The sequence below is a fragment of the Opisthocomus hoazin genome, chromosome 21, assembly GCF_030867145.1.
Source record: "Opisthocomus hoazin isolate bOpiHoa1 chromosome 21, bOpiHoa1.hap1, whole genome shotgun sequence".
Taxonomy (NCBI): Eukaryota; Metazoa; Chordata; class Aves; order Opisthocomiformes; family Opisthocomidae; genus Opisthocomus; species Opisthocomus hoazin.
Window position 1 is genome coordinate 15955929 of NC_134434.1, and position 25747 is coordinate 15981675.

General features: G+C 49.0%; 2 protein-coding genes across 14 annotated transcripts in view; one reads left to right on the forward strand and one right to left on the reverse strand.

The window, feature by feature from the left end:
• The window catches only part of TNRC6C (trinucleotide repeat containing adaptor 6C), a 339037-nt gene extending 323924 nt beyond the window's left edge, over window positions 1-15113 (forward strand). For 9 of the 13 annotated variants that reach the window (XM_075441217.1, XM_075441219.1, XM_075441224.1 and 6 more), the window contains 7 exons: window positions 360-551; window positions 699-842; window positions 3621-3737; window positions 6068-6262; window positions 7635-7705; window positions 8480-8619; window positions 11419-15113. In XM_075441217.1, coding sequence (XP_075297332.1) covers window positions 360-551; window positions 699-842; window positions 3621-3737; window positions 6068-6262; window positions 7635-7705; window positions 8480-8619; window positions 11419-11776 — 1217 coding nt within the window. In that variant the 3' untranslated portion in view covers window positions 11777-15113. The remainder of the gene's footprint in view (window positions 1-359; window positions 552-698; window positions 843-3620; window positions 3738-6067; window positions 6263-7634; window positions 7706-8479; window positions 8620-11418) is intronic. The other 4 variants (XM_075441228.1, XM_075441229.1, XM_075441223.1 and 1 more) reach the window with 3 other exon arrangements.
• Window positions 15114-24048: 8935 nt separating this feature from the next.
• On the reverse strand, window positions 24049-25535 carry LOC104339114 (GTP-binding protein Rhes). Its single transcript, XM_075440955.1, has one exon. It carries the CDS (start codon window positions 25320-25322, stop codon window positions 24696-24698), a length of 627 nt encoding a protein of 208 aa, XP_075297070.1. The 5' UTR covers window positions 25323-25535; the 3' UTR covers window positions 24049-24695.
• Window positions 25536-25747: the final 212 nt, after the last annotated feature.

Below are 25747 nucleotides of genomic sequence, written 5' to 3' on the forward strand. Positions count from 1 at the left end.
ATACCTCGAGAAGGATGAGAAGGGGGCTTCTCCACAGTGATCTTCCTTAGGCTGCTGTCCCAACAAATTCCTCGTTAGCATCAGTGTAATGACTTGAATTGACTTAGTCTCTTTTTAGCAGTAATGTAATGCAAATTTCTTCAGCTTGAGTGTCTAGAGTGTACTAGTGGTGTATCTCACAGCTGTAATTCCTAGTAAGGCTTCAGAAGCTGTTAAGCCTTGCTTACTGTGTTTATATTTTAATTTTCTTTTTATCTTTATAATACAGAAAGGAAAAAATAAAATACAGGGACTGATGAAATTCCATACCCAAGATTAGTCCCATTCCTAAACAAAGCCTTTCCATTTATTCCTTACAGGTGCTATACCTGGAGGTTTAAGTATTGGTCCTCCGGGAAAGTCCTCCATTGATGACTCTTATGGCCGGTATGATCTGATTCAAAACAGTGAATCGCCCGCCAGTCCACCCGTAGCTGTTCCTCACAGCTGGTCACGTGCCAAAACTGATAGTGATAAAATTTCCAATGGCTCCAGCATAAACTGGCCACCAGGTAACAAAATACAAAGCATTCGTGTTAAACTGATGTCCTTAAAATGTGTTGTTGGTTTTACTTACTGAATCCTCATGCCTTCTGATATACAGGAACTCTGGAGAATTATGACTTCATATACTCTTCCTTTTATTATCTGTGAAACAGAGTTTCATCCAGGAGTGCCATGGAAAGGACTGCAGAACATTGATCCTGAGAATGACCCCGATGTTACTCCTGGAAGTGTTCCCACTGGGCCTACCATAAACACCACGATACAGGATGTTAATCGCTATCTTCTCAAGAGTGGAGGTAAACGCACAAATTACTTTCACATCTCTCGATACTTTCTTCTCCTTTCCAGAGAAGTTGACTTCATCTGTTATGGATGTGGTATATTTTTGCATGTAATCCTAATCTAATAATGCTCTGAACTTTCAATGAAAATCTAGAAATACTTGATTAAAATATGGGACTAAGAAATTCTGGTTTTGCCTGGGAATGTAAATATTTTTCTGTTGGAGAAGTCTGTGAGGTGTAATATAAACTGTAAGTTTTTGTAATGTATAACACTTTGTTTTGAACAAGATTTCGCTCTCCATACTGACCAAACTCGTACATACACTTTGAGAAATACTTAGAAGACACAATACAAAAGTTTCACAGTTGTTGCTGAGGCGGCAGGCTTCTGTCACACTAATTAATTGTAGCTGTGTTAGAATACCAGTCAGCAAAATAAATTAGACCTCTTTTATCCCCAAAGCCATTAAAGAAAAGAAAAGAGAGGGACTTGACTAGTAAACTAGTATTTCCCAGCGCCATTTCCATTCCTTTTGTCCTGGCAGTGTTTACTCCAGGATTATAAGGGTATTCTTCTAAACAACAAACCACTGGGACGCTGCTAGACGTGCTGAAAGGTGGCTTGGTTTGATTGCCATCAGCGTGCCGAAATGGGCAAGTTGTCTGCACTCTGTTAGAGCACTCTGATGCGCAGAGGAGCGGTGTGATCAGGACCTGTCGAGGTTGAAGAAGTGGATTTTGTTCTCGTAGTTACACCTGTGATGTCTGCGTGGATTGTCAGTCAGAGCTATCCTTGAAAGGCGTTTCCAGCCCTGGGCTTGTGAGCTCGGGTGAAGGGATGCGAAGTGTGAGGGCAGGAGGCAGGGGTTTTCGTTGCCTGGAATGGGTTTGAGTTGTCTCTGACCAGAACGCAATCTTTCTTTAAGCTGAAACATGAAGCATTTGTGTGCGTGGGTAATGGTGAATTAACTTTTAGTGACCCGAAAGTACTTGAAGGGGCAGGCAACCTGGGCGGTTTGGAGTTAGAGCAGTATAAAGCCGTAGTTCAGTCACGGATCAGATACGGTGCAGCCAAGAAACACTGCTTTAGGCCAAAAGCCTAGCCCTGCAGAGCTGTACCTGAAGGTAGATGACACCCACTACAGCTCTTCCTTCTTTATAGCAGAAGCTCTGTTGGTGTATAATCTATCTGTGGAAGGAAGAAAGAATCACGCCACTTCTAGAGGGTCAGCATAGGTGGCCTTTGCAGAAGTGAACAGGCCCCCAAGAGCCAAGACCTTCTGAAAAGCAGTGACCGCTGGGCTCCACGTATGCTTCCTGTCCTCATTAGCTTTTTTTCTTGTTAACACAATATTAGTAAAAAATGTAGTTGCTGAATCTGCTTCTTTGTGCTCGTATAACCTAGGTGTTTGCTCCTAGGTAAGATGATCTGTTACTGTCGGTACTGCTCCGTACGAGCGGGGGCTTCCACGGCGTGCTGCCGGGAAGGGGCTGTCTTTGAGCACTGCGCGTGAGGTACACGGCGTGTATTAACAGAGCTGAAACCCGCTGAGAGGGCTGGCCTCTGGCCTGTGCCATCCTGGCACCCTGCACTTAGACAAAACCAAAGCTTTGGGTTGGTTTGGTTTGTTTTTTTTTTTTTAACTCAGTTTGCTAAGGAAGCCTTGCAGGGTCAGCTACTCTGAGCTGAAAGTCTTCATGGAATCCGGAACAGTTTCAGCCCTGTGGCTGTATGGGCCTTTCCATCTGAATAATTCCCTGCCCCTGCCTGGGGAGTAGACTGTTTCCAGAGGAGGCCAGGACACAGAGGTATTTTGCTGGAGACTGATGTCTGTACCACTGTGTCCTGTGGAGCGCAGAGAGTCTGGGTAAGGTAAAGTTCGGTTGGTTGCTGTTCCAGTGGAAAGTGTAGCCTGTGTTACTTGCTGAGCTGCGAGGGGTGAGATTGTCCTTTTACTTCCTCCCTTCTACCTCAGTACAGTGCTCTTTTCCAAAGAACTCACCTGTTTTTATTAGTCACTTAAAGATGTTTCAGTATCACAGTATATCTCTGTATGTCAGGAATGATCAGTCACCTAGGATACACACTTAATTCTGGTGGTTGCTATAGAGAATACTTGCAGCTCTTCTGGTCTTTATAATGAAGATATTTTATTTTATGTTCAGTTTCTTTCATTTGCTGCCAGTAAGGAAATTGTATGTATGCTTAGATAGCTCCTCAGATTGTAAGTGATTTACCAAGATGGTTTCAGGCTATTTCATTTAATGTTATCAGTTTGAGAAGAGATTGCTAGAATATATCCTCGCTTTACTGGAAGTGTGGAAAAATCTAAAGATGTTTGTGGGCATTAGGATGTAGGAGAGGCGCTTACCTCGAGCTGTTTGGGACATGGTAAGAGGTCAGTGTATCGTATACATCTGTGCTTGCCTGCAGTTGCCACTGCTTAAGTCAGCCAGCCGAGCACCTTTATAAATGAAGCCTGTTTCTTGAGACTAAACAGTTTAACACTGATTTTTTGGGAGTCACGTATCTTAAAGGAAACGCAGGTTTTATCTTCTTCACAGGCGATAGTACATTTGCTACTGTACCAGCTTTCTTTTCTTTTCTGCTAAAGACTTCTGCTTCACTTTATCATGCTTCCTGTAACATTTCATTCCTAGACTTCAGAGACCGGGCTGATTAAGGAAAATGCCTTGCATGGTTTGTATTTGCGCATAATAGATTTGCTTATGTCACACCAAACATCATTATGGCCATCTTTCTTAGTTGCTTCTCTGCTGGTTCTGCAGGGTCATCCCCAACATCATCTCAGAATGCCACGCTGCCTTCATCGAGTGCCTGGCCGCTTAGTGCCTCCGGCTACAGTAGCTCTTTCAGCAGCATTGCATCCGCACCTAGCATTGCAGGTACGAAAAATGGCCTTTCTACTTTTACATCCCTCTGCATTCTGAGAAAAGGCCCTAGAAAGTGCTTTCCCAGTTAGTGCAGGAGTGCTGCTATAGACAGAAGCATGTTTTTTAGTCTTGTCTTAGGTAGGCAGCTCTCCTGGCAGCTCTGCAGTGGCGAACGTCGGATGGTATGCCTGGAATTGCGCTAAGGAAAAATGTATTTATTCCACTTGGTGCCACATGCTGTCACTCTGTATTGGCATTGAGATCTCTTAATGACTACCTCCATTGCAGCTTTGAGGAGGAACGTTGTGTTGTCTAGGACCTCAGCAGAAACACCCCTACTAGACCCCTCCAGTAAGAGCTGATACGGAATTTTGCTTAATAAACGCCCTGTTAAAAGTGAACCATCTGCAGCTCCGGCAGAAGTTCAGTGGTACCTCAAGGAGGTGCTCTGCGTGGCTGTGGAGTGGTTCGCTTTGGCGTTCTTCAGTGTCTTCTAGTAGCCAGTCCAAAGCCTGATGCTCCCCTGGATGGCTGAGCTTGTAGATGGTCTAAATAATTATTACCCCTTTCTTTTTAATGAGCTATAAATTCTGGAGCATTGCTCTCTGCAAATCATGGAAACTTCGCTTGCGAACTGAATCCTGTTTGTCCCATTATAAAAATGTCCTGAGGCTGCTGTGTGGATTGTATTAGCATCTTCAAATCTAATCAGCGAAAACCCTGCCCTTCTGTGGATAAATGAAGCTGCAGCCTCCAGGCCATACTGCAGAATGCAACACAAAAAGGGTTTGTCTGAGATGGTTTACTCCAGTGAAAGGAGAAGAAAGGAATGGCTTGCTTTTCTTTTATCTGCCATGCATTTCTGCTTTGTTTGCTTTTTATCTTTTTGCAGTGTCATCTAATCTTTGTGTTACCCCATGAGAAGTAGTGACATAGCAACATCTCGTCTGTGGTAATGTGCATGTGTCATGTGCTGCATTGCAGGCTGAGCTACTCGGAGTTGTAAAACTCAGGCTTTCCCCTGTTCCCCCCACCATTTTACCCTTGTTAATGTCTTCACCATCATTGCCAAATTGTTTTTGTTGCTACAGTTTGCAGGAAGATGAGAGAGTGGTTGCCCTTTCACTTAAATTGTTGTGATTCAGTGTAGAATCACGTGAAATGATACCGATAAATAGCAGGGATCTGGGGAGCCTGTGTGTATGTAGCTGAGGCTGGGATGTGGTGACTGGGACACTGGGACAGGGGCTGCCTGTTGCAAAGCACTGGTGCAGTGTAAGCTTAATCTGCCAGTTCAGATTTGGTTTTTAGAAAAATTGTAAGATTTGCGCATCTTGGACTTTGTCAGACCAAGTATTTTCTTGCTACTGGCAGCCAGCATTGAAGGATTCAGGCAGCACAGTCAGGGCAGCGTTTGCTGTGGCAGAAGGTGCGGTGGTGTGGCCGTTCAGTCCACTCCGGTCTCACGCTGCGGGTGTTGGCGGCGTGGGACTGTGCTGGGACAGGGCAATGGGACTCCGAATTTCGCTCTGTGTGTTGGCACGAGGAAGAAAGGCAGGGGTGTGCAAGTCTGAAGGTGAATGAAGGAGTTTGTTTTGGTGTCTGTAATTGGAATAAATTCTGTCTGCTGCTCTGAATGCTAATACTGTGTTTGTTGTTGTTCTTTTTTGTGTTATTTATAAAACTGCAGCTGGGGAGGAGCAGTAGTAAGGTAGTTTAAAGACTGGTTAGGGAAATAAACCGCACAGTGAGAAGTTCCAAAGAGTGACAGGTGGTGATACAGTCTGATCTTCTGAAGACGTCGTTTTCTCAAAGACACTTGCAAAAAGAGTATCTGTGACTGTGAATGTTCAGAAATACAGGTTTTGTTGGCCTCTGATCTTTGGAATTTTAATAATATATCAGAAGAGCATATGGATATACTGGTTACTTTAGATAAAATGAGTTGTGCAAGAAAAAGTGGTTGAGTTCTATTAAACTTTAGTGAGAGACAATCTTGAAGTATTTCCATATAATTTTGATGAAATTAGATTTCAAATACCGGTCTCTTTTTCATGTATCGTCTTTTAAGAGAAAATGGTAGAAGATCTTAAGAAGGGAACTGTATATGTAGCAGGTATTGTGAGGTTCATTAAATACAAAATTCTTTGAAAACGTAAATACTGGTGTAAGTAGGCTCAAAGGCCTAAGGATTTATGTCACTGGATGGTACAGGATGCTATGCTTGGCTCTCCTGCAAAGCTGGAAGAAAGTAGTCTGTACAGAAGCTTGATGTCTCATCCTACTTGGTTTAACAGTTGTTGCTAACTGAAAATACACAAATGTGTATTTTTCTGTTGCAGGTAAATTGTCAGACATCAAGTCTACGTGGTCCTCTGGCCCAATCTCTCACACACAAGCCTCTCTATCCCATGAACTATGGAAGGTACCCAGAAACACTACTGCTCCGACGAGACCACCTCCAGGCTTAACAAACACCAAGCCATCGTCTACGTGGGGTGCCAGTCCCCTGGGCTGGACCAGCTCTTACTCCTCTGGTACTCTTGGCTTCTGTGTTCTGTAACACCACGGTGCTGCCTCTTTGTCGTCGTTGGCTTTTACTCCGTGTCACAATAGTGAGGCTCCCCATAGCTCTGTATTCGGCTCCAGAAACTCAAGGGTTAATGCGAGTAGAGTGCATCTGTTTTGGGGATGGAGCTCGTGACTGTTCAGTTTAGTTCATGGAAGTGGTAAAAAAGAAGCTGTCATCTTTCAGGTGGTCATATTAGTAATTTTGCGTAGGAATTGCCAAGTAGTTCACTCCAGCTAGGATTTTTTTTCCATTTTCTTGATTTCTAAAAATACATTTTAAACATGTTTCTTGTTTTGTGGTATGATCTATGACTGCCTACGAGGCTTCAAGATGAGCGAAACAGCCCATGGAATTTAATATGGAACACATTTTTGGAGCATGGATATGAAGCATTTTAGGACCTGATGGCATTGCAGGGCCCTCGGGGAATGTCTTAATATTTTCCTGCAGGCTCTTTTTTTAGATGTCGTTGTTTTGCTGTGATACAAATAGGAGAAACCATGGTCTGGCCTTATAAATACGTAACTCATGTTTGTTTGTGAAGTAGTGTCAGCTTGAAAAGTATTACACCTATTTTATAAAGCTGGCTACTTTATTAATCTGCTTTCACTAAGCTGGGAATTAAATGTTCCTCCCTCTTCTTGCCATTTCTATTTCGTGTGTTTTCTTCACCAACACGCCACCTTGTGGGCAGAGAGTGCTGGTGCCAGGGTTCTCTGGAGCCCGAGTGTGGTCACGCGTGTGACTACAGAAGTGCTGCGGTTTCTCAAATGCCACTCAGAAATATCAAGCTTGTACAGTCTCTCATTGTAAAACACCAGGCTGAAGCTGGAAAAGCAGGTTTTCTTGGTTATGCCCTTGTATCTGTAATCAGAACATTGTCAGTGCAGAAATATCTGTTTTGAATAAGGCGTATACATTAATCTGTCACTGGCTTGGTAGCGGAATGCTGCAGTGCTATAAAAATCTTTTAATAGCAGGCAGCAATCTGAGCATGGACATCTGAATTGCTTTTAAAATGTGTCTTCCAGATTCATTCTAATGTCACCTGAGGTACAGTGTGTTGCAGTGTCATACCTGCATCCGCTGGTTTGCTAATAGTTATTGTAGGAATGTGAAAAATGCCACAGATCTTTTAAATGTAACAAAACGGGCTTTCATTCAGCAACCTTTCATTCCAAAGACAACAATAAATCAAGATGTGAGGAAGCAGCTGCAGCGTTGGTTTTCAGTAGCAGCAACGCTCAGCAGTATGAGGTGATTCCAGAGAAGTTTTCTTCTTGCCATGTGCTCTCCCCATCGTGATAAAACGTTTTGTTGTGGCGTTTGTGTTGCAGGTTCTGCGTGGAGTACTGACAGCTCAGGGAGAACAAGCAGCTGGCTGGTTCTTCGCAACCTCACACCCCAGGTGAACAGAAGTGCACATACCCAGGCGTGAAAAGGGACGGGCCACATTGGAGGGGTGACGGGAAGAACAGTTACCAACCTTGGTCATTTGGTTGATTTGAAGGGAAAATAATTATTCTGCATTTATTACAAGTGTCTGTCTTCTGCACAGAATTTGTCGAGTTTTTAAAGTGCTGTCAAATCAGGTGTGAACTTTGAAGGCTGTAATTAGTCATTCATTGTGCACCATTTATGTATGTGGAAGTTTGGAGGTGAGTGATGTTTTAAAGCAGATACAGAGATGTAAAATCTGCTTTTCCTATGGAGTTTTTTTTGGTTCTTCTTCTAAGCCTGTCAGATCCTCTCATCCTCCCTGTAGTGTCATCCACAGGAAGAACATAAGCTACAAAGCCTTGAACATAGACAGACATCCAAATTAATCGGGAAGGAAATTGAGTTATATTAATAAACAATGTGGTTTTCCTTAGACTTATTTGTGGACTTCTGTGGACTTCCAATGAGAAGTATAATTTGTATCACCTAAACTGGGAGATCTTGTGCACTGGACTGTAGGGAAGTCTTAAAAAGACAGGATGTCTTGCTCACTGAAGACAGTCAGAAGTCTATAATTAAGTTCTTTGTATGGAAGGAAAACTTTTTTCCCCTTTCACCTGTACTTATTCTTTTAGCTTTTAAAACTTCTTTAGTTAAAAATCATTTAAAGTGTGTGTGTGTGTGTATATATATATATATATATATATATGTAAAATAACCTTTCCCCCTTCTCTCTTCCCAGATTGATGGTTCCACACTGCGGACGCTGTGTTTGCAACATGGCCCTCTAATAACATTCCACTTGAACCTGACACAAGGGAATGCTGTGGTCCGATACAGTTCCAAGGAGGAAGCAGCCAAGGCCCAGAAGTCTCTCCATATGTACGTTTCTGCTCGCTCTTTCCTTTGTTAGGAAGCCAGTTTTATCTCAGAAACTGTTTTCTTAGGCATTTATGTGCTAGGACTCAGAACTGATCACTGGTTAGTTTAATCCAATTTTGGAAATTGCCTGATGGGAGAGCAAAAAAATAATTGGGGGCTAGATACTCACACACTACTGAATAAAAGGTCATTACGAAACTTCATCATAGATATTCAGCATTAATCCTGTGCTCAGTAAGGATCTGTCACCTGTACAGCTGCAAAGGACTTGTAAGCTGCCATAAGAATTCCAAAGGAAGCTCTGAGAGAAGAGAGCACGAGACAGGGTTTTAGCTTAGAGAGCAACAGAAAGGACAAAATGGTGATAAATAAGGGATGTGTTCATGGTGGTCACCTTTTTTAAAGGACTTAGGAAAAAAGACATTGGAAGAGATGTATGACAACAGAATGTGCTTTTAGGTGTTTTAAAATCCATGGGACTAATTGGCATACCACACAAGAGCTGGAGAATTTGAGTGATAAAATCAGTGACGTTGGGGAGGATTGAGAGTATAGAGACTGATGTTTCCAAAGAATACTGGGGTGCTTAGAGTTGGAAAGCAATTGTCTTTGTCAAAAGGTGATAGTTTGAGTATAATCAAAAATATCATAGCAGAAACAACGTTTGGAACTAGCTGTACTGCTGACCAGATTGCCTTCCCTGTACTTGGAGATTTAGGAGCAATGGTTACTCCATATGAAAAGCTGCAGCTGCTTTCCCATCGTGAACCTGATTAGCAGAAAATGGAGTGGCAATAATGGCATTACTGACCGTCTTGCTTTTTTAACTGTTGAGCATTCTGTAATTAAGTATTATGAAGCAGGGTTCAGATTGACCCATTTAATTACATCAGTTTAGATGTGGGCATCAGGTAGAAGAAATAATGCCAAAGGCAAAATTAATACGTGAGTTTAAAGATAAGTGCTTATTTTAAATACGTACATGGCAATGTCCTTATGTTACCACTGATCTGGAAGGCCCCCGTTTAAACTGGTTTTTCAGTAGGTAGTGGCATAACTGTAGTTACAGTGCTGGCAAGGCCAGGACAGACCTTTCCAAACGGAAAGGTTGAGCTGTGTGTGTGTTTGGTTTGCTGGCAGGGTGTCTGGTGAAATGCAGTGGGATTTGTGGAAGCCAGCAGGACAGTATTAGAGTTCCAAGAGATACGGGGCACTATCTGTTTCACAGATAAATATTTACATGGAGTTGATCACTGAAAAATACATCACAGAGCCAACAGTCTCAGCTCGCATCTGATTTGGTATGAGAATGGTTTGCTCACGCTCTCCATTTCTGGTTGTGTGGGCCTTGCTTTCAACAAGGAGCATTTGCACAACCCCAGCTTGTTGATGGCTTCGACCCAGAGGCTGCACTCGGGCAGTGAGGGGGAACAGCCATGACAAACTCGTTTGTATTCCAACGACAGCGGAGTTGTTGATGTGCGTGTTCAGAGTTCCCATTGCCATGGTGAGACTGAACTATACAGAGAACCTGGAGGTTTAGGCAGGTAGGTTTATTTTTTGTCTTTAAAGGATTTTAGGCTGCCAAATAAATTCTGGAAGAAAATTAAAGCTAGGTTGTTGGAAGACTTCTGCATCCATTGCATTAGTCATGCAGTTATTCTTGTCAAACATATACAAAGGAAATTAATTTTAGACATACTGTTAAAGTGAGGTTTCAGGAAATGGGAATAAAAGAACCCTCCGACTTTGCAGGGTGAGTGGTGCGTTGCGTTGAAGTACAGATCAGTTTTCAGAGTACAGCTGTTGGAAACGTGTTCCCAACACAGCCAGGGGTTTTCAAGTATATATTTGAATAAAAACGGGAATAAGCATTAGACATTGAAGAGGTGAACGATGTGCTGAAGAGTTAAACGTTGTGATGGGGTAAGACCTGTCAAGGTGTGAAAAAAGGAGGATTCTCTGGTGTTGCCGAGCCTGTAAGTCTTCTGAGAATATTTAAAAATGGGGAGGTGCACACCTCGTGGCCCAGAGCTTGCTTTGCCACATTATGGGATGCCTTGGTGGGTCCATGTTTAGCTCATCTCTTTACTAAAGCAAAGTGCCGTAGTTACTACAGGTCCCACTGCCCAGTGCTCGCAAGCAAGAAAAGCTACAACGTTTGTGCAAAAGTAAAAGTGGGGAAAGAAGGCAGCGTTCTCAGGTGCTTGAGCACAGGCTTAGAAACAGCATTTCAGCCTCTGCTGTGACTAAAAAGTTGCCATCGAGCGTGATGGCTGTAGCCATCCAGAGGTGCGAGGAGCCTGAATTTTATTCCACTTGGATATGTGGCAGATTTAAAAAAAAAAAGAGCAAGAGACTTCTTTTCCTGGTTACTAGATTTTAAACCACGCAGCAATCTGTTGCAGGATTTAAATATAGAAAATATTCTGGGATGAAAAATTAATGTGAAGAGAACAGTTTTTGAAAACGTATCATAATAAATTTGGCATCGCTGGTGTCAGTTGTTACTGATGGCATGGCATGCTCCCGCCGTTACGCCGAAGCACACGCAGCCTCCCGTGCGGCTCGTTAGTGAAACGCGGTGCTCTCCACGCCCGTGGCTTGGCGTGTGTGCCTGGGGGTGGAGGATGGGCAGCAGGACGAGAAGTCTGGGACTGCTGGAGGCGAGCGGATGCGGCGTAGCTCTTGGCCGCGCACCCAGCCTGGGGGCCGTGGGGTGATGCCGTCGCGGGTGTTTCCCCACGCGCCCACTGTGCCCCGGCTTCATGCCGCCGCGCCTTTTGGTCTCGCCCGCAGGTGTGTCCTGGGAAACACTACCATCCTGGCCGAGTTCGCCGGCGAAGAAGAAGTGAACCGCTTCCTGGCGCAGGGGCAGGCGCTGCCGCCCACCTCGAGCTGGCAGTCGGGCGCCGGGAGCGGGCAGGCGCGCCTGGGCTCGGGCTCGCACGGCCTGGTGCGCGGCGACGCCGGGCACTGGAACGCGCCCTGCCTGGGCGGCAAGGGCGGCGGCAGCGACCTGCTGTGGGGCGGCGTGCCCCAGTACTCCAGCAGCCTCTGGGGACCCCCCAGCGCCGACGACGGCAGGGTCATCGGGAGCCCCACGCCGCTCAACACGCTGCTGCCGGGTGACCTTCTCAGCGGGGAGTCCATCTAGGGAAGGAGAGAAACGAAACGGAAGTAACAATCATCAGCACTAAAGGAGAAAAAGAAAAATGGTAACCCTTTCCAGTCCCCGGGCTTGATGGAGAACCCAGCTTTAACAGATCGGACTGGCAGCCCTTTTTTATTAGTACCTCTGTCCGATGTCGAATATGAAACTGCAGAAGTCCTTGTGAACTGTTCGTGAAACAGTATGGGCTACTTTTGGTCAGTGTCACATGCTAATGACAGGTTATATTTTTTTTTTTCATGGCTTTTTGTTTTATGTTGTCTTTTTATGTTTGTATGGTGATTTTTCAAAACAAAGTATAAAAAGCTGCTTAGAATAGGTCTATCATGAAGGGCACTTTTCAGAATTTGGGCTGGAAAGGGTTATTTTATCAACTTGGGGGGGGAAAGGGGAAATGAAAGCCTATTTAAAATGAGCCTGTGACTATTATGCACATTACCAGAGGCGGACCCAGTAATCAGAAAGGGTGAAGTGTGGTATTTGCCATTGGTACAGAAGAGTAACGGATCGGAATGGTGACTATTGACTGTACAGGTTGAGTGGGGGGGAGGGAGGGCAGGGCTGGGGTATCTCGGTGTCCACTACTCCCATGGATCTGCCTATGCACATTACCCTTCTTTCATTACTTTTTCATGTCATTTTTTTATCCCAAAAATAGAAAAAGTAAAAAAAAAAAAAAAAAAAAAACAAAACAACAAAAAAACCACATATCAACATGCAAATACTTGAATCCAGCAGGCCAATAACAAAATGTGAACACTTGCTAAGTCTAATTATTACACTTCCAGGTCGGCATCAGTACACAAAAAACAGGCTCTAAGAATTTTTTTTTTAAAGTTCAGACTATATGTTTTTGTTGGAACAGATGTATGTATGTGAGTGTGCTTGTGTGTGTGTGTGTGTGTGCGCACGCCCATGTGTGGTTTAACTAAAGTGTGGATTTTTTCCTTTTATTCAGTATATGCTTTTTATTTGCTCATTGGTCAAATGTTTAATTGTTATTAGCTTCTAACTTTGCACTGAGTGTCCGCAGCCCTTCTTGTAGCTCATCCGATAATGTTCAAAAGAAAAAAAAAAAAAAGAAAAAAAAAAAGAAAGAAACTGATAGAAGGGGCCGGCGACAATTCACGTGTAAATGTTTACTCAAGGACTCTTATCGCATTTTAAAAATTACAGTGTGTATCTCTGGAGAATAATATGTATATCTACCTTTAGCGGCTTTTTATTGTGGACTAATGCAAGAAAATTATTACCGGAGTATTGCACCATTTTTCCATTCGGAATATAAAGTTTAAAAAAAAAAATACTCTTGTTGAACTGTGGCCATAGATAATTGTAAAGAGCGGATAGTTCCCTTGCAAGCAGGAACAGAAACAAGCACTTGGACATAGGTTTTGACTGCTTTTGGAGGAGCCAGGAGTTTTGGCTCCCACCTGTTTACAGACCTTTTTTTCTCCTTCAAACTTTAAAATAAAAAAGGAATTAAAAAAAAGAAAAAAAAAAGAAAAAAAAAAAAGACTTCCATCGTAAAGAAAACTATTTTCGGAATGAAGATATGCTACTTCAGAGCTCTGGGATTGAACAGTGTTGTTGTATTATTCTTTTCTTTGGCCATTGCTGTGTACTATTTTTGTTGTTGTTTTCCTCCTCTTCGTCAAAGTGGCGAAAACTTTGTGATCACTATCTTGCACATGGTGGAAGATGTCTCAGGAAAGCCGGGTTTCCCGAGGAGCAACTCCACACCATTTCATGTATTTTTAAAACCCAACTCCTAGCACTGAAGATATTATTAAAAAACAAAATAAAAAAAAGACAGTAAGAAAGAAGAAAATACCTAATCTAATGTGTAGCAGTTACATATTTACCAAATAATGGACTCAAAAGAAATAGATGTTTGAAGAGTGCTTTATATATTAAAAAATCGCTTTATGTTTAAAAAAAGATCAATGTTTTTGATTGTTTTGAAAGGAAGAAAGACAATGGAATAACATACGCTTCAAGTATGTTTTAAAAATTATATGAACATTGTGCTCCCTGCCTGCTTGGATCAGGAAACTTGTGCATTACTTTTCTTTTCTTTTCTTTTCTTCTCTTTTCTTTTCTTTTCTTTTTTTTTTTTGAAGATTAGCTTTTTAATGGTTTTATCAGATTTAAAGGGTCCTGCAAGATTGCAAATTAACAAAAGCTGGTTTTATAGAGGATCATGAACTATGCACAAACTGGGTTCAAGACTTGTTTTTTTCTCAAGTTTTAGTAGTGTATTTAGCTGAATAACCTTTCCTCAGAGTAATTGCATCTCATTGCCATTACACGCCTCCTGCATATATATTTTATATATACACACACGCTCTTATATAAAATATGTATGTGTGTACGTGCGTGTTTACATACAGTTTTCCATTTTGAAGTTTAGCGTTGAGTTGTAGAAAAACTCGTGATATTTTAAAATTGGGAATGAAAATTTCTGTTGAAGGGTTGGGGGGTGGGTTTTCGTTTTGGGGCTTTTTTTTTTTTTGCCTTTCCTTTTGGATTAAAGATGTCTGTAACTCTGAGATTTAAAAAAAAAAAAAACAAAACAGTTGTGGCTTTTAATGTTTATTCTCCTCATAGAATGTGATTGTTAAAGAACATGCACCGAAAGTTGCTTTCAAGAGTACGAAGATTCTTTGAAACTTAATAAATTGCAGTTTTTTCTTGGCTGTTCAAATAACGCGTATTTTTCTTTCACGCAGGGGATACTAGAAAAAATATATTGTTAAATATGTGAAGGTATTTCACGGAAGAAGTTGAACTCTTTCAATATTAATGAGATGTGGTACAGCAGGGCAGATGGCTGCTGCGAGTGTAGTCGCAGACTTCGAGCATCTCCTTGGTGGCGGTGGCTTGCTCCCGAGCTCGTGCCGCAGACCGCGTCCGAGAGAGCGCTGCGCGAAAAGCAGTCGGTTCTGCTGTTGTTGGTAGAATTCCGTTTTTCTCGTTTACTCCTGTCTTTAGTAATGCCGTGGGTGAGTCGCTGGCCCCGGGACTGTCGCGAGGCTGCCGGCTCCTCTCGAGCTCCGTCGCTGGCAGCCTCCCGTTCGCTGGGCCCGGGAGTCTCGGCTCTGAACCGCCAGTCCCGCTCGGTTTGTGAGGTGGGCGAAGAGGGCAGGAACGCCAGCCTGTGGTCGGGTTTGGCCTCGGCGGTTCTGCAGTCGAGGGAGCTGTTTGCCGTGGGTCACGGCAGGCCCGGGGGGTGACGCGCGGGCCGGGGCCTGGCCCGTGCCGCCCTCGCCCAGCGCGGTGCCTGCGCGGCTGTGGGGCGGATGGCGGGCCCGGCCCCACGTCCCCACCGCTGACCGGTTTGCACAGTAAAACCCAGTCCGCTAAGTGTTGGGGGAGGAAGAAAGCGACCATGGAGCGCTGGATTAGCGGGAGGGCAGTTCAGTGCCTGCCCTGCGGCCGGGCCTGGGGCTGTGGCGTCTCCGCCATGAGCCAGGTCTGAGGGAGGCCGGGGGGCCCCGAGCAGCTCCCGAGAGCGGCGGTTTGCTGGCAGGCACCGCGCCGTTAGGCACTGTCAAATCTCGATTCTCTGCAGAGCCCCGCACCCAGCCCGGAGCCTGCGCTCCCCGCTGCGTTGTCCGTGCTGCCCCGAAGCCGCACCGCTCTGGCCGCAGTTGTTGTTACTGGGAGCTGCTTCCCCTCTCAGCTCCGATTTTTTTTTTTTGTCTCCCCTTCCAGGTGTTTGCAATAGAACTCTTAGAAGAGAGTTGCCTTCTCTTTTCTTTCCCTTCCTTGGTTTTTTGGGTGGTTTGTGTTTTGCCTGGTTTTTTTCCGTTAGCGAGGAGGGCTTTCCGTTGCAGTGCTGCTGGGCTTTGTTTGCCGAGACTTCGAAGTCCATTACGGAGTCGGATGTTTGCACAGACAAGAGCTTTTGTCTTCCAGAAGCTTGGCAGAGATGGCTTTTTGTAAATCCGATGCGCTCTTGAAATTTAGTATCCACCCTGGTGTATTAAAGGACGTGGAGCTTTTGGCCAAAACCAGTCTTGCAGCATTTGCGTAGCTCTTTATTTGCAGCGTCGTACTCTTTTCTGCTTTAATGCTGTCGGATGTTTCTGAAATTGTAAAGATTGCTCCTGATGATAAGGATTCTCCCTATGGCTCCAGAATCTTTGCAAGAAAACATTTTTAACAACTTGTGTTTTTCTGTATATTGCATTTATGGTATCCTCCATTGCACTCTCACCGCATGGCTCCTCCGTTGTTAGGCCAAGAGAATTGCTCTTTCCGAAGCGGTCTGAAACGGTCAAACTTCTTCTTGGTTACTTGTCTAGTCTGTGGGTGGCACTGGCAGAGCAGATCGTTTTGCTATTCTGCTCCAGGAATATATTATTGTTCTTGATAATTCAATATATGATTGTGTATGTGAAGGAGCATTTTAATTAAAAAATGTATATGGATATCTGTATATGTTAAGAGTTACTGGAGCTGGAAGAGTCTGGAAATGGAATGGGAAAACCCTTTAGGACGCGGGTGTGGGCAGCTACAGTGTGGAGCGTACCTGTGACACCAGATCAGAGCTTGCCGTGGTGACCTGCGGGCTCCGCTCCTGCCGGTGCGTGTGAACTGCTGCTAAATGCCTGGTAGCGTGGACGCGTCGTGCCAGTGGCGGGTGTGCTGCCTGCGTCGCCGTGTTGGTGCTGAATGTACCATCTCCGCTCAAGTCCTGCATGGCCAGGTTCAGGGGAGTTCTGGAAAATGCGATATCGAGCTCAGACGAACTCTGTGTGTGAACTGTACAGATGCCTGGCGTTCCCCGCCAAACCCCGAGGTAAACGGCGGCTCCGGAAAGGTCTGGAAATGTCTGTGATTCGCGATGTTCTCTTCAGCGGGAATCCAGAGGACACCACGGCCCATCCCGCCCAGGACGATGCGAGCTTCCTGCAGGTCTCTTGGACTGTTGCACCCGGGCCCTTGCTTCGCTTCGAAGGCGGTAACGTACCCGTGAAACCTTAACGTCTGCGGGAGCGTCCCAGCTTCGGTCCCCTCGCACTCCCACTCGTCCCCGAGGGTCTCTGCCAGTAAGCAGCGTGTGCTCTCGGAGGCTGGGAGAGGCACCTCCAGCACTCGCCCACCCGGTGGCTTTCCCCAGGGAGGATGGACGGCTGACGTGCCCATGTTCTAGTGGGGTCTAGGTGGCTTCCTCCAGCGGACCCACCCCATCTCAGGTTAATGATTGCTCGCTGCAAGTTGCCAGACGCCATCCTCCTTGCCAGTCCAGCCTGTGCAAAGACAGTCGAGTTGACCCTTCTGAACCCCCGCGCTCCCACCGTTTTCTTCTCTTAATGGAAATGTTTCATTAGAAGTGAAGATGACACCTTGTCTTGCGTGTGCCTCCGGTGTTTGTTTTTTACTGTCAGATGCATTGGAAACGAGTTGCTTGTACATTTTCTCTGATGAAAACGTGGTCCCAGTGCAGTCATGATTTCAGGGTTATTAAAATGTTATCAAACACAACAAGCTGGGAGATTGCTTTGCTTTCAATAAATACCTTTATTAGTAAAGGTGGCTTGCCTTGGGCTAGCTGTGAGGCTGCTGAGTCGTGGTGAGAACCCCCCCATCTGCTACCTGCCTGCGGTCTGTCCTGAGTTAATGAAGTAGTTTATTGTTTTAAATGTTCTTTTTGTTCAGGGGAGTGGACTTGATAATATTCAAAACTGTGGTAGATTCCTCTCTAATTTCTCTGTAGCTTTATCTCGTGGATCCTTTGTTCGTTTAACTTAATTAATTCTTAATTTATACTGAAAAAATGTGTTCAAGCAGACTAAAGACCTGTTTACTGATGCTGTTGGAAAGGAGCAGATTCTCTTTCCATTTTTGCAGTAGGTCTCATTTTGGCTACAGCATTCATGGTTTACAACTATGTTTTACTGTCTGTACCCCACCAGAGCAGGAAAAATCAGATTTTCCATTATTTTATCAGATTTCAAGTGGGACTCACTTTTTCTGCCTTTTCTTGGCACGTGTCTGTCTCCTTCCCAACTCTTCTCTCCCTGCAGATGGCAGAAAACTTCTGATAAAGGCAGAGGGGATGATTATTCTGCAGGTAAAGAACTGCAGGTTCTACCAGGGTGAAATATATAGGTATATAGTGTGTGGGTATATGTGTATATATATATGTAAACACACACACACACTTAGAAATATGATGCCTGTGCTCAGTGGGAGATTTAGCACAAGCATATAATAGCTGAAATAGGTAAGAGGGGGCAGGTGTGAGTCCCCACAGCTAAGCAGCGCTTTTCTCTCTTTGCCGGGGTGATCGCGCTCTCGGAAGTAGGGTTGTAGGAGGAACGGTAAGTGGCAGATAGCGCTGATTACCTTCTGATGCTTTTATTGCTGAGTAATTCCCAAAATCCTGCCAGGACGGGGGGAGTTGCGCTTCCCCACCGTGTCTGAGCGTGCAGCGTCAAGGAGAGGGTGCCGGAGGTGAAAAGGCAAGCTGGCCAGGAGGGCGCAGAGCCGGGCACGGGGCTGGAAGGAAGCCTACAAGGATCCAGTTGATTTGCAGGTGAGTTTCACTTCTGAAATAGCTGGAAATTGCTCAAATTAAAAAAAAAAAAAAACAAAACAAAAAACCACAACAAATTGGTTTTCCCTGATAGTTCTGGCTCAGTGATGGTTTTCTTTATAGCATCAATATGTAAACCTCAGCATGTAGTAGGATGGCTCTAAAGCTACGTCCAGCTTGCTGTATCAGTCTCATGTCCTTTATTTCTTGCTCGTCGGCACAGTTACTACGTGTTTCAGTGCTGTCTCCCTGACCTGCTTCTTAAGCTTTTGCTGCCCGTTGTGAATTCCAGGTTGCACAATACCCCGGGTGGGAGTGTAGCTGGATGCAATTTCAAAACCATTTCCCCGGGGTGGTTCAGCATCTTTGGCAAGTGCCTTTTCCTGGTGCGTCTCTGCAAGATGTGGAGCTGAGCGCTGGGGACCAGCAAAGCAAACCAGTGCCTCAGCCCAGTGCGGGGCTCGGACACCCTTGGTGTGTCTTCCATGCACGCGCCGTCAGAGACTGAAACTGGGGCTGGTGCAGAATAAAGCTTAATACTTCGTCTGCAGCAGAACATTACTCGTTCGTCATTGAGTGGAGAGTAAGCAGAAAGCACTGAACCTTCATATTATGAAATTTAGGACACAGTGTAAGTGAAGTTTTGCTTGTGTCCCTAGATGGGGGCAGGAGGAAGAGGGGAGGGAAGAGGAAGGATCCAAAAATAATGGGATCAAGTACCTAGGTGTGAGATGGTGTCATCTTCTAGTACAGACACCTCCAAGTAAAGACAGTGATCTTTATTGCCTTACAGTTAAACACTGCTTTTTTTTTTTTCTAGAACACAGGTATTCTAAGACATTGGAGATTTACCACTGTGGGCACCACCTCTAGCTGAGAAGAAAGGGGAACTTTTCTGCGGTCAGCCTAGAGGGAAACGGTTGAAGAAGTCTCCTTTGCCACTTGGACCTTCACCAAGGCTGGGAGGCCAAACGTCCTGTTTTCCAGGTGGGGTTATTCTCCGTGTTCCTGTCAATACAGGGCACTCGAACCGCAGTATGCCAACTGGCATAACACGTGATTGATGCTGCCTTAAAGATGCTTTGCTGTTTTCATAGTTGGTGGTAGGACCACAGAGGCGTCAGTGCTGCGTCTGGCTTCTGTGCTGTGTGGGACCTGAGAGAGAAGAAATGCCAGGTCAGAGGATTTATCCTGTCCTCTGCTGTGCGTCACGGCGGAGGCCGGAGGCTCGTGGTCTGCAAAACAAGGAAATCGCGTATCGGCATCTCGGCTTCTCTCCGCCGGTGACAAGGTTGTAGCGCAAGGGACCTCAGGGCTTCCAGCAGCACAGGCAACGCGGGATTTTGCTGCCTCGTGATGAAGGGCCAGAGCCATAACTGGGGTCAACAGAGCCGTACTGGTAAGCCGGGAAGGCACTGGGCAGAGTGGAGATTCCTGCTTTTTTGGAGACGCTGCTGGCCCACCCAGCCTCCTTTGGCACCAGGTCTGCCTTTCCGAGGCTCGGGGGGAGGCCCTGCAGTGTCCATGCTTGTGACACGACTCCGTGGCAGGAGAACAACCCCCACTTTTCCTCTCTTTGCTTGTCTGGACAAACAGCCTTGTTCTGTTAAGGTGTGGGCATTCAGGAGCTTACACTGTCTTACCTGAAGCCTGGATGCTCGGCACTGGAAAGAAGCAGGGCACAAACTCAGGCGTTTACGGACTGGTTTAGGCTTCTAAATTGAGGCTTTTGATTTTGAAAATCCTTTGTACCAAGCAAAGTTCTGCACGCTTGTCCTCTGTTAGCTGAGCTGTCGGTTAAAAGGCAAAGTACTGTAAATCCTCCCTGCAAATGCCCCAAGCCCTGCAGCCTCCTGAGCTCTTGCCATCCGTTTCATCTAGGAAAGAGATCTGCCTCGGAGCTGCTCCTCCTGCGGGGTGGGTCGGTGCCTGTCCCGCTGTGAGCGAGCACGGGGCACCCCAAACAGTTTGTAGGAAGAGCAGGATTTATACTGACCGACTGTGCACTTTCCAAGCGTTGCAGACCGACATTTTTCTCTCATATACGCAGTTCTGCATACTGAAGTGTCTTCTCATACAAAGCGGGACACGGCCTAAAACCCGAGCAAGTCCTCTTCTCAGAACTGTTCGTATGAGCAATCCTCTGTCTCTCAGCGATAAAAGCAAGTATTAACAGGCCTGTCCCACATTCACCCGAGCTGCTTGTGCGCTCTGCCCAAAATAAACTGCGTTGTCTGGGCAGCCCTGAGGAGCAGAAGCAACACTCGCCCCGTTGGTCCCCTCCCTTCTTGTGAAAGATGTCGGAGCTGCCTCAAATCACCATTCAACTGTTCCACCCCAAATCACCATTCAACTGTTCCACCCCAAATCACCATTCAACTGTTCCAGCCTTCCCTGCGGTAGGAAATGGGGGTGCTGGTTGACAGCCAGCTGACCATGAGCCAGCAGTGTGCCCGGGTGGCCAAGGCGGCCAACGGCATCCTGGCTTGGATCAGGAATGGTGTGGCCAGCAGGAGCAGGGAGGGGATCGTGCCCCTGTACTCGGCTCTGGTGAGGCTGCACCTCGAGTGCTGTGTTCAGTTTTGGGCCCCTCACTCCAAGAAGGACATGGAGGGGCTGGAGCGTGTCCAGAGAAGGGCAGCGAGGCTGGGGAGGGGGCTGGAGAACAAGTTCTGATGGGGAGCAGCTGAGGGAGCTGGGGCTGTTCAGTCTGGAGAAGAGGAGGCTGAGGGGGGACCTTATCGCTCTCTACAACTACCTGACAGGAGGGTGTAGTGAGGGGGGGTTGGTCTCTTCTCCCAGGTCACCAGCAACAGGACGAGAGGCGGTGGCCTCAAGCTGCATCAGGGCAGGTTCAGATTGGATATTAGGAAAAATATCATTGCTGAAAGAGTGGTCAGGCATTGGACCAGGCTGCCCAGGGCAGGGGTGGAGTCCCCATCCCTGGAGGGGTTCAGTCACCGTGGGGATGTGGCACTTCGGGACAGGGCTTAGCAGGCGTGGGGGTGATGGGGTGACGGCTGGATGTGATGATCTCAGAGGGCTTTTCCAGCCCCAAGGATTCTGCGATGCGGTCACACGGGCGCAGGCTCTCCGTGCCACAAAACGTCCCCGGCCGCCGTGGGGTTCCCTGGGGGATGACGGCAGGGAGCTGCTGCGCCGGTCCCAGGGGGTGGGTGGGGGTCCCGGGGGGGCGGGTGGGGGTCCCAGGCCCTGCTCCCGGCAGCGGCTCCGGCCGCCCCGTGTGCTGCGCCAAGCCCCTGGCTCGGGAGCGGCTCCCGGCTGGCTGTCGGCAGAGGCTGGGTGCTCACCATCGAGAGGGCATCGTGGGCGAGCGGGGAGAGCCACCCCGCGTCCCATCCGCACATTTACCAGGCTGAAACCCCTCGGAGGGTGCTGCTGGTCTGCAGCCCCCCGCAGCCAGCCCCCAGCCCAGCCGGGGTCGCAGGGAGCGAGGGCGGTGGGTTCGCTCAGTCCGCAGCGCTGAAGCCCCGGCTCTGGGCACTGCTTGGCGAAAGGCGCTGAAGACAAATGTGGCTAATTCCATCCTCAGCTAACGGCACTTTTCGGTTTAAAATGTTTTGCTCTCTCGCTCGGGGGCCTTGGTGCGAGCGTTTGTGCCCCGTCTTTGCATCAGTCAAGGCCTGAGCGAACGGCGGTGGCCGGGCGCGGGGGGCCCTGGCAGCTGGCCCCCCGCCGCGCGCCTGCCGCACCTCGCTGCGCCCTGATCGACCGCGTGCGCAAGCGAAGCGTCTCGCGGCGGTCTGACAGGCTGTGCTGCGGAGCGGGGCCGCGGGGATCACGCGGGGCTCTTCTCCGGCGGGGGACGGGGCTGGCGGCTGCTCTGGAGGCGAGTCTGGAGAAAACTGGTCCAACTGGGGGAGGGGGGGGGCAGAAGGAAGGGAAAGAAAAGAGGTGGAAAGATGTTCTGGATTTTTCTGGTGTTTTGGGGTCGGCAAGAGCAGCCCTTGGTTCTGCACGTGGACGGGTCATGTTCACAGCAATGTTTTTTTGTAGAAAAGCAGAAGCAGGGAGCTCAGCACCGAGCAGTGAGGTGTGTCCTGGCACAGACCTCGCTGCTGCTGAGGGGCGGGGGTTCACAGAGCAGCTCTGCGAAGGGAGGGCGACCTGCCCGCAGTCACCCCACAGGGGCAGGGACCCCACAGAATCACAGAATCCCAGAATAGTAGGGGCTGGCAGGGCCCTCTGTGGGTCCCCCAGCCCAACCTCCTGCCCAAGCAGGGTCACCCAGAGCAGGCTGCACAGCACCGTGGCCAGGCGGGGCTGGAATATCTCCAGAGAAGGAGACTCCACAGCCTCCCTGGGCAGCCTGGGCCAGGGCTCCGGCACCCTCAGAGGGAAGAAGTTCTTCCTCGGGTTCAGCTGGAGCTTCCTCTGCTCCAGTTTGTGCCCGTTGCCCCTTGTCCTGTCGCTGGGCACCACTGGAAAGAGTCTGGCCCCGTGCTCCTGACCCCCACCCTGCAGATATTTAGAGGCATTTCTAAGGTCCCCTCTCAGCCTTCTCTTCTCCAGGCTGAACAAGCCCAGCTCCCTCAGCCTCTCCTCGTAGGAGAGATGCTCCAGTCCCCTCTTCATCCTCGTAGCCCTCCGCTGGACTCTCTCCAGTAGCTCCTCATCTTTCCTGAAGTGGGCCCCGCGTGATGGGTATGGCCAAGGCGCACCGTGACCCATGGCTGCATCCATTGCGTCCCTCCCCGCCGCGGGCAGCGTGCCGCCACCTCAGCTCAGCTGCTGTTAGTGAACTGTCTTCGTGTATCATTCCCCCCCGGACAAGAGCCCCGCTGTCCCCGGGAAAGGGCTCTGCCCTGAGCAGCTCCCCGAGTCCCCGAGGCGCTGGGCGAGGAGCGGCCGCACGCCCTCGCAGAGCGTCGCGGTGGCAGCACGGGGGATGTGGCTGCAAGCCGGGGAGCGGCGAGGGCACCTTGAGCCACGATGGCCCGGCCGGCAGCTGTCCCTGCACCAGCACCCACAGGGCACCTGGCGGTGGGGGACCTCGGGCTCTCCGTGCCAGCATCTTCACCCAGGTCGGGAAGGGGCTGGGGTCGCTGGGTGCGATCCTGCGCCAGCCTGCCCGTCCGGGCTGGGCACGGGCGCTCCGTACGGCAGGGCTGGGCTGCTGAAAGCCTCCGACCTGCCCAGCTCCCCTGGGTCCGCGCCGGGGTGGGTGGCACTTCACTCTGCCAGGCGTTGGTGTCTGTCTTTATCGTGTCTGGGCGGGTGCCGAGCAGGTTAAACGCTGGTTACAGCATGGAAGGGCTGCGCGAGGGGAGCGCGGGGCGGTGAGCGCTGCCCTTCTGCGCTCTTCTCCTGCCCCTTTTATTGTCTCCCTTTAACGTGTTTATGGCTTTTATGTCAGTGGATCAGCTGCCTTTTAATGGCTGTTGTTCTTTTCTGTACTTGGACGTAAGAAAAGCTGTTTTATTTTTAGTTACTCATGCTTGGCAAAAACTTCAGTGGTTAAATTGTCAGGAAAATCGTAACAGCAAATGTGCTGACGCTGGCGGGTGAGGCTGGAGAGCGGGGGGGCTCCGCCGCTGTCGGGACGCTCCGGATGGGGATGGAGCACGGAGGAGGGAAAGCAACGCGGTGGGAAGGGGCACAAAGCACTGCTCCCAGGCAGTGCAGCATTTGAAGCACAGGAGAAAGAAACCCAGACATTTTCCAGCTCCACTTTGCAACAACGTGTTTATTGGGTATGCTTGAAAAAAAACAAACAACAAAACCGAAAATAGAAACTGAAGAGAAACACAGACCGCTTTGTCGCATGCTCTGCACCAAGGAACACAGCCAGACCCACTCTGGGCACCGGCTCTGTCATTGTAACCGCAGCCGTGCCGGGAGGTTGGACGTGCGAGTGCCTGGGGTGAGGTGGACACAGGACCCGAACAAGACCCTGGAGAGCGGCGCCGGCGGGCGCGACGCAGCTGCACGGGTGCCCGCAGCTGCCTCCTGGTGCATGCAGCCAAAGACCCGCTCTTTGCCCCCGTTTCCAGCACGCGAGGAGCTGCCTGCCTGCCTGCCTGCCTGCCTGCCTGCCTGCCTGCCTGCCTGCGAGCTCGCCACGGCATGGAGGCGAGGTGCTGGCTGACCGACGGCAGCTCCCCAGGTACGCCTCTCCCTGTGCCCTTCCAGCAGCCAGCATCCCTTCCAGGTCCCTCCTCCTGGTCATCTCCAGCCCTCACCAATCCCCTGGGCTGGGTGGGGAAGAGGAGGGAAGGGGTGGGAGGCAGCAGGGTTGGTTCTGGCCAGGGCACTGCCTCTCCCCACCCAGCCCACCTGAGTTTCCAGCCGGTGCCGCTGCCGCCGGCGCCTTCCTCCCGGCCCTGTGCCGCCGGCTCAGCACACCGAGCAGCTGTTGGTCTTGTTCATGGGAGGCCTCAGCGCCTGCTCCTTGGGCAGCGTCTCCCTCCTCTTGCAGAGCGCCGGGCTGAGCCGGCTGGGCAGGTTGGCTTGCTGCAGCAGCTCCCTGAAGACCTCCAGGACGTTCTCGTTGTCCTTGGCCGACGTCTCCACGAAGCGGCTGTTCCAGTCCAGCTCCACCAGCGACAGGGCATCCTCTGCCGGCACCTGCCGCTCACCACCGATCTCCGCCTTGTTGCCGACCACCACAATGGGAGGGAACTTGTCCTCCTTCACCTCCAGGATCTCCTCCCGCAAGCTCTTGACGCTTTCAAAGGACTCGGCGTCATCTACAGCATAGACCAGGGCGAAGGCATCGCTGTTCTGGATCGAGAGCTTCCTCATGGCCGGGAAGGAATAACTGCCACTCGTGTCCAGGATTTCCACCTTGACTGTGGCCCCGCTCACCTCGTACTCCTTGCTGTGCAGCTCCTCCACCGTGCGCCGGTGCTTGGGCTCGAAGGTGTCCATCAGGAAGCGGTGGATGAGGGCTGTCTTGCCCACGCCGGCGGCGCCCAAGAAGACCAACCGCACGTGGTTCTTCTCCTTCACCGCCAGCGACATGGCCGGGCACAGAGGGGACAGAGTGTTCCTCAGCTGGCACCCAACTCACAGGTGTCCCTGGGTGGCTGCAGTCACGGTGTCCCTCCGTCTGTCCGTCCTCCCCTGCGCCGGCTCAGTGCAGCCAGGGAAGCTTGGTGTCACCTCCCTGCAAACGTCTCCCGGCTGTTCTGCCGCGCATGCTACAGTCCCCACATCCAGCTCATCTTTTATCCTGGTTCCTCTCTGCCATGTGGCACCACGCTGTCCAATCTCCGTGGGTGGAGGGGGCTGAAGGAGGGAGGGCAGGGAGGGAGGAGAGCAGGGTGCTCCGGGCCAATCCGCGGAGCTCAGCGCTGGAAAGCCACTCCAACCCTGGAGAGCACCGCGCTACGTTGCACATTGCGGTTGCATCACCCGCCGCTGCCGGTAGCGCCGGGGAGCCGGCA

Excerpts from the sequence above, each read along its gene's own strand:
- LOC104339114 (XM_075440955.1), bottom strand. The coding sequence starts at position 25,322 with ATGTCGCTGGCGGTGAAGGAGAAGAACCACGTGCGGTTGGTCTTCTTG.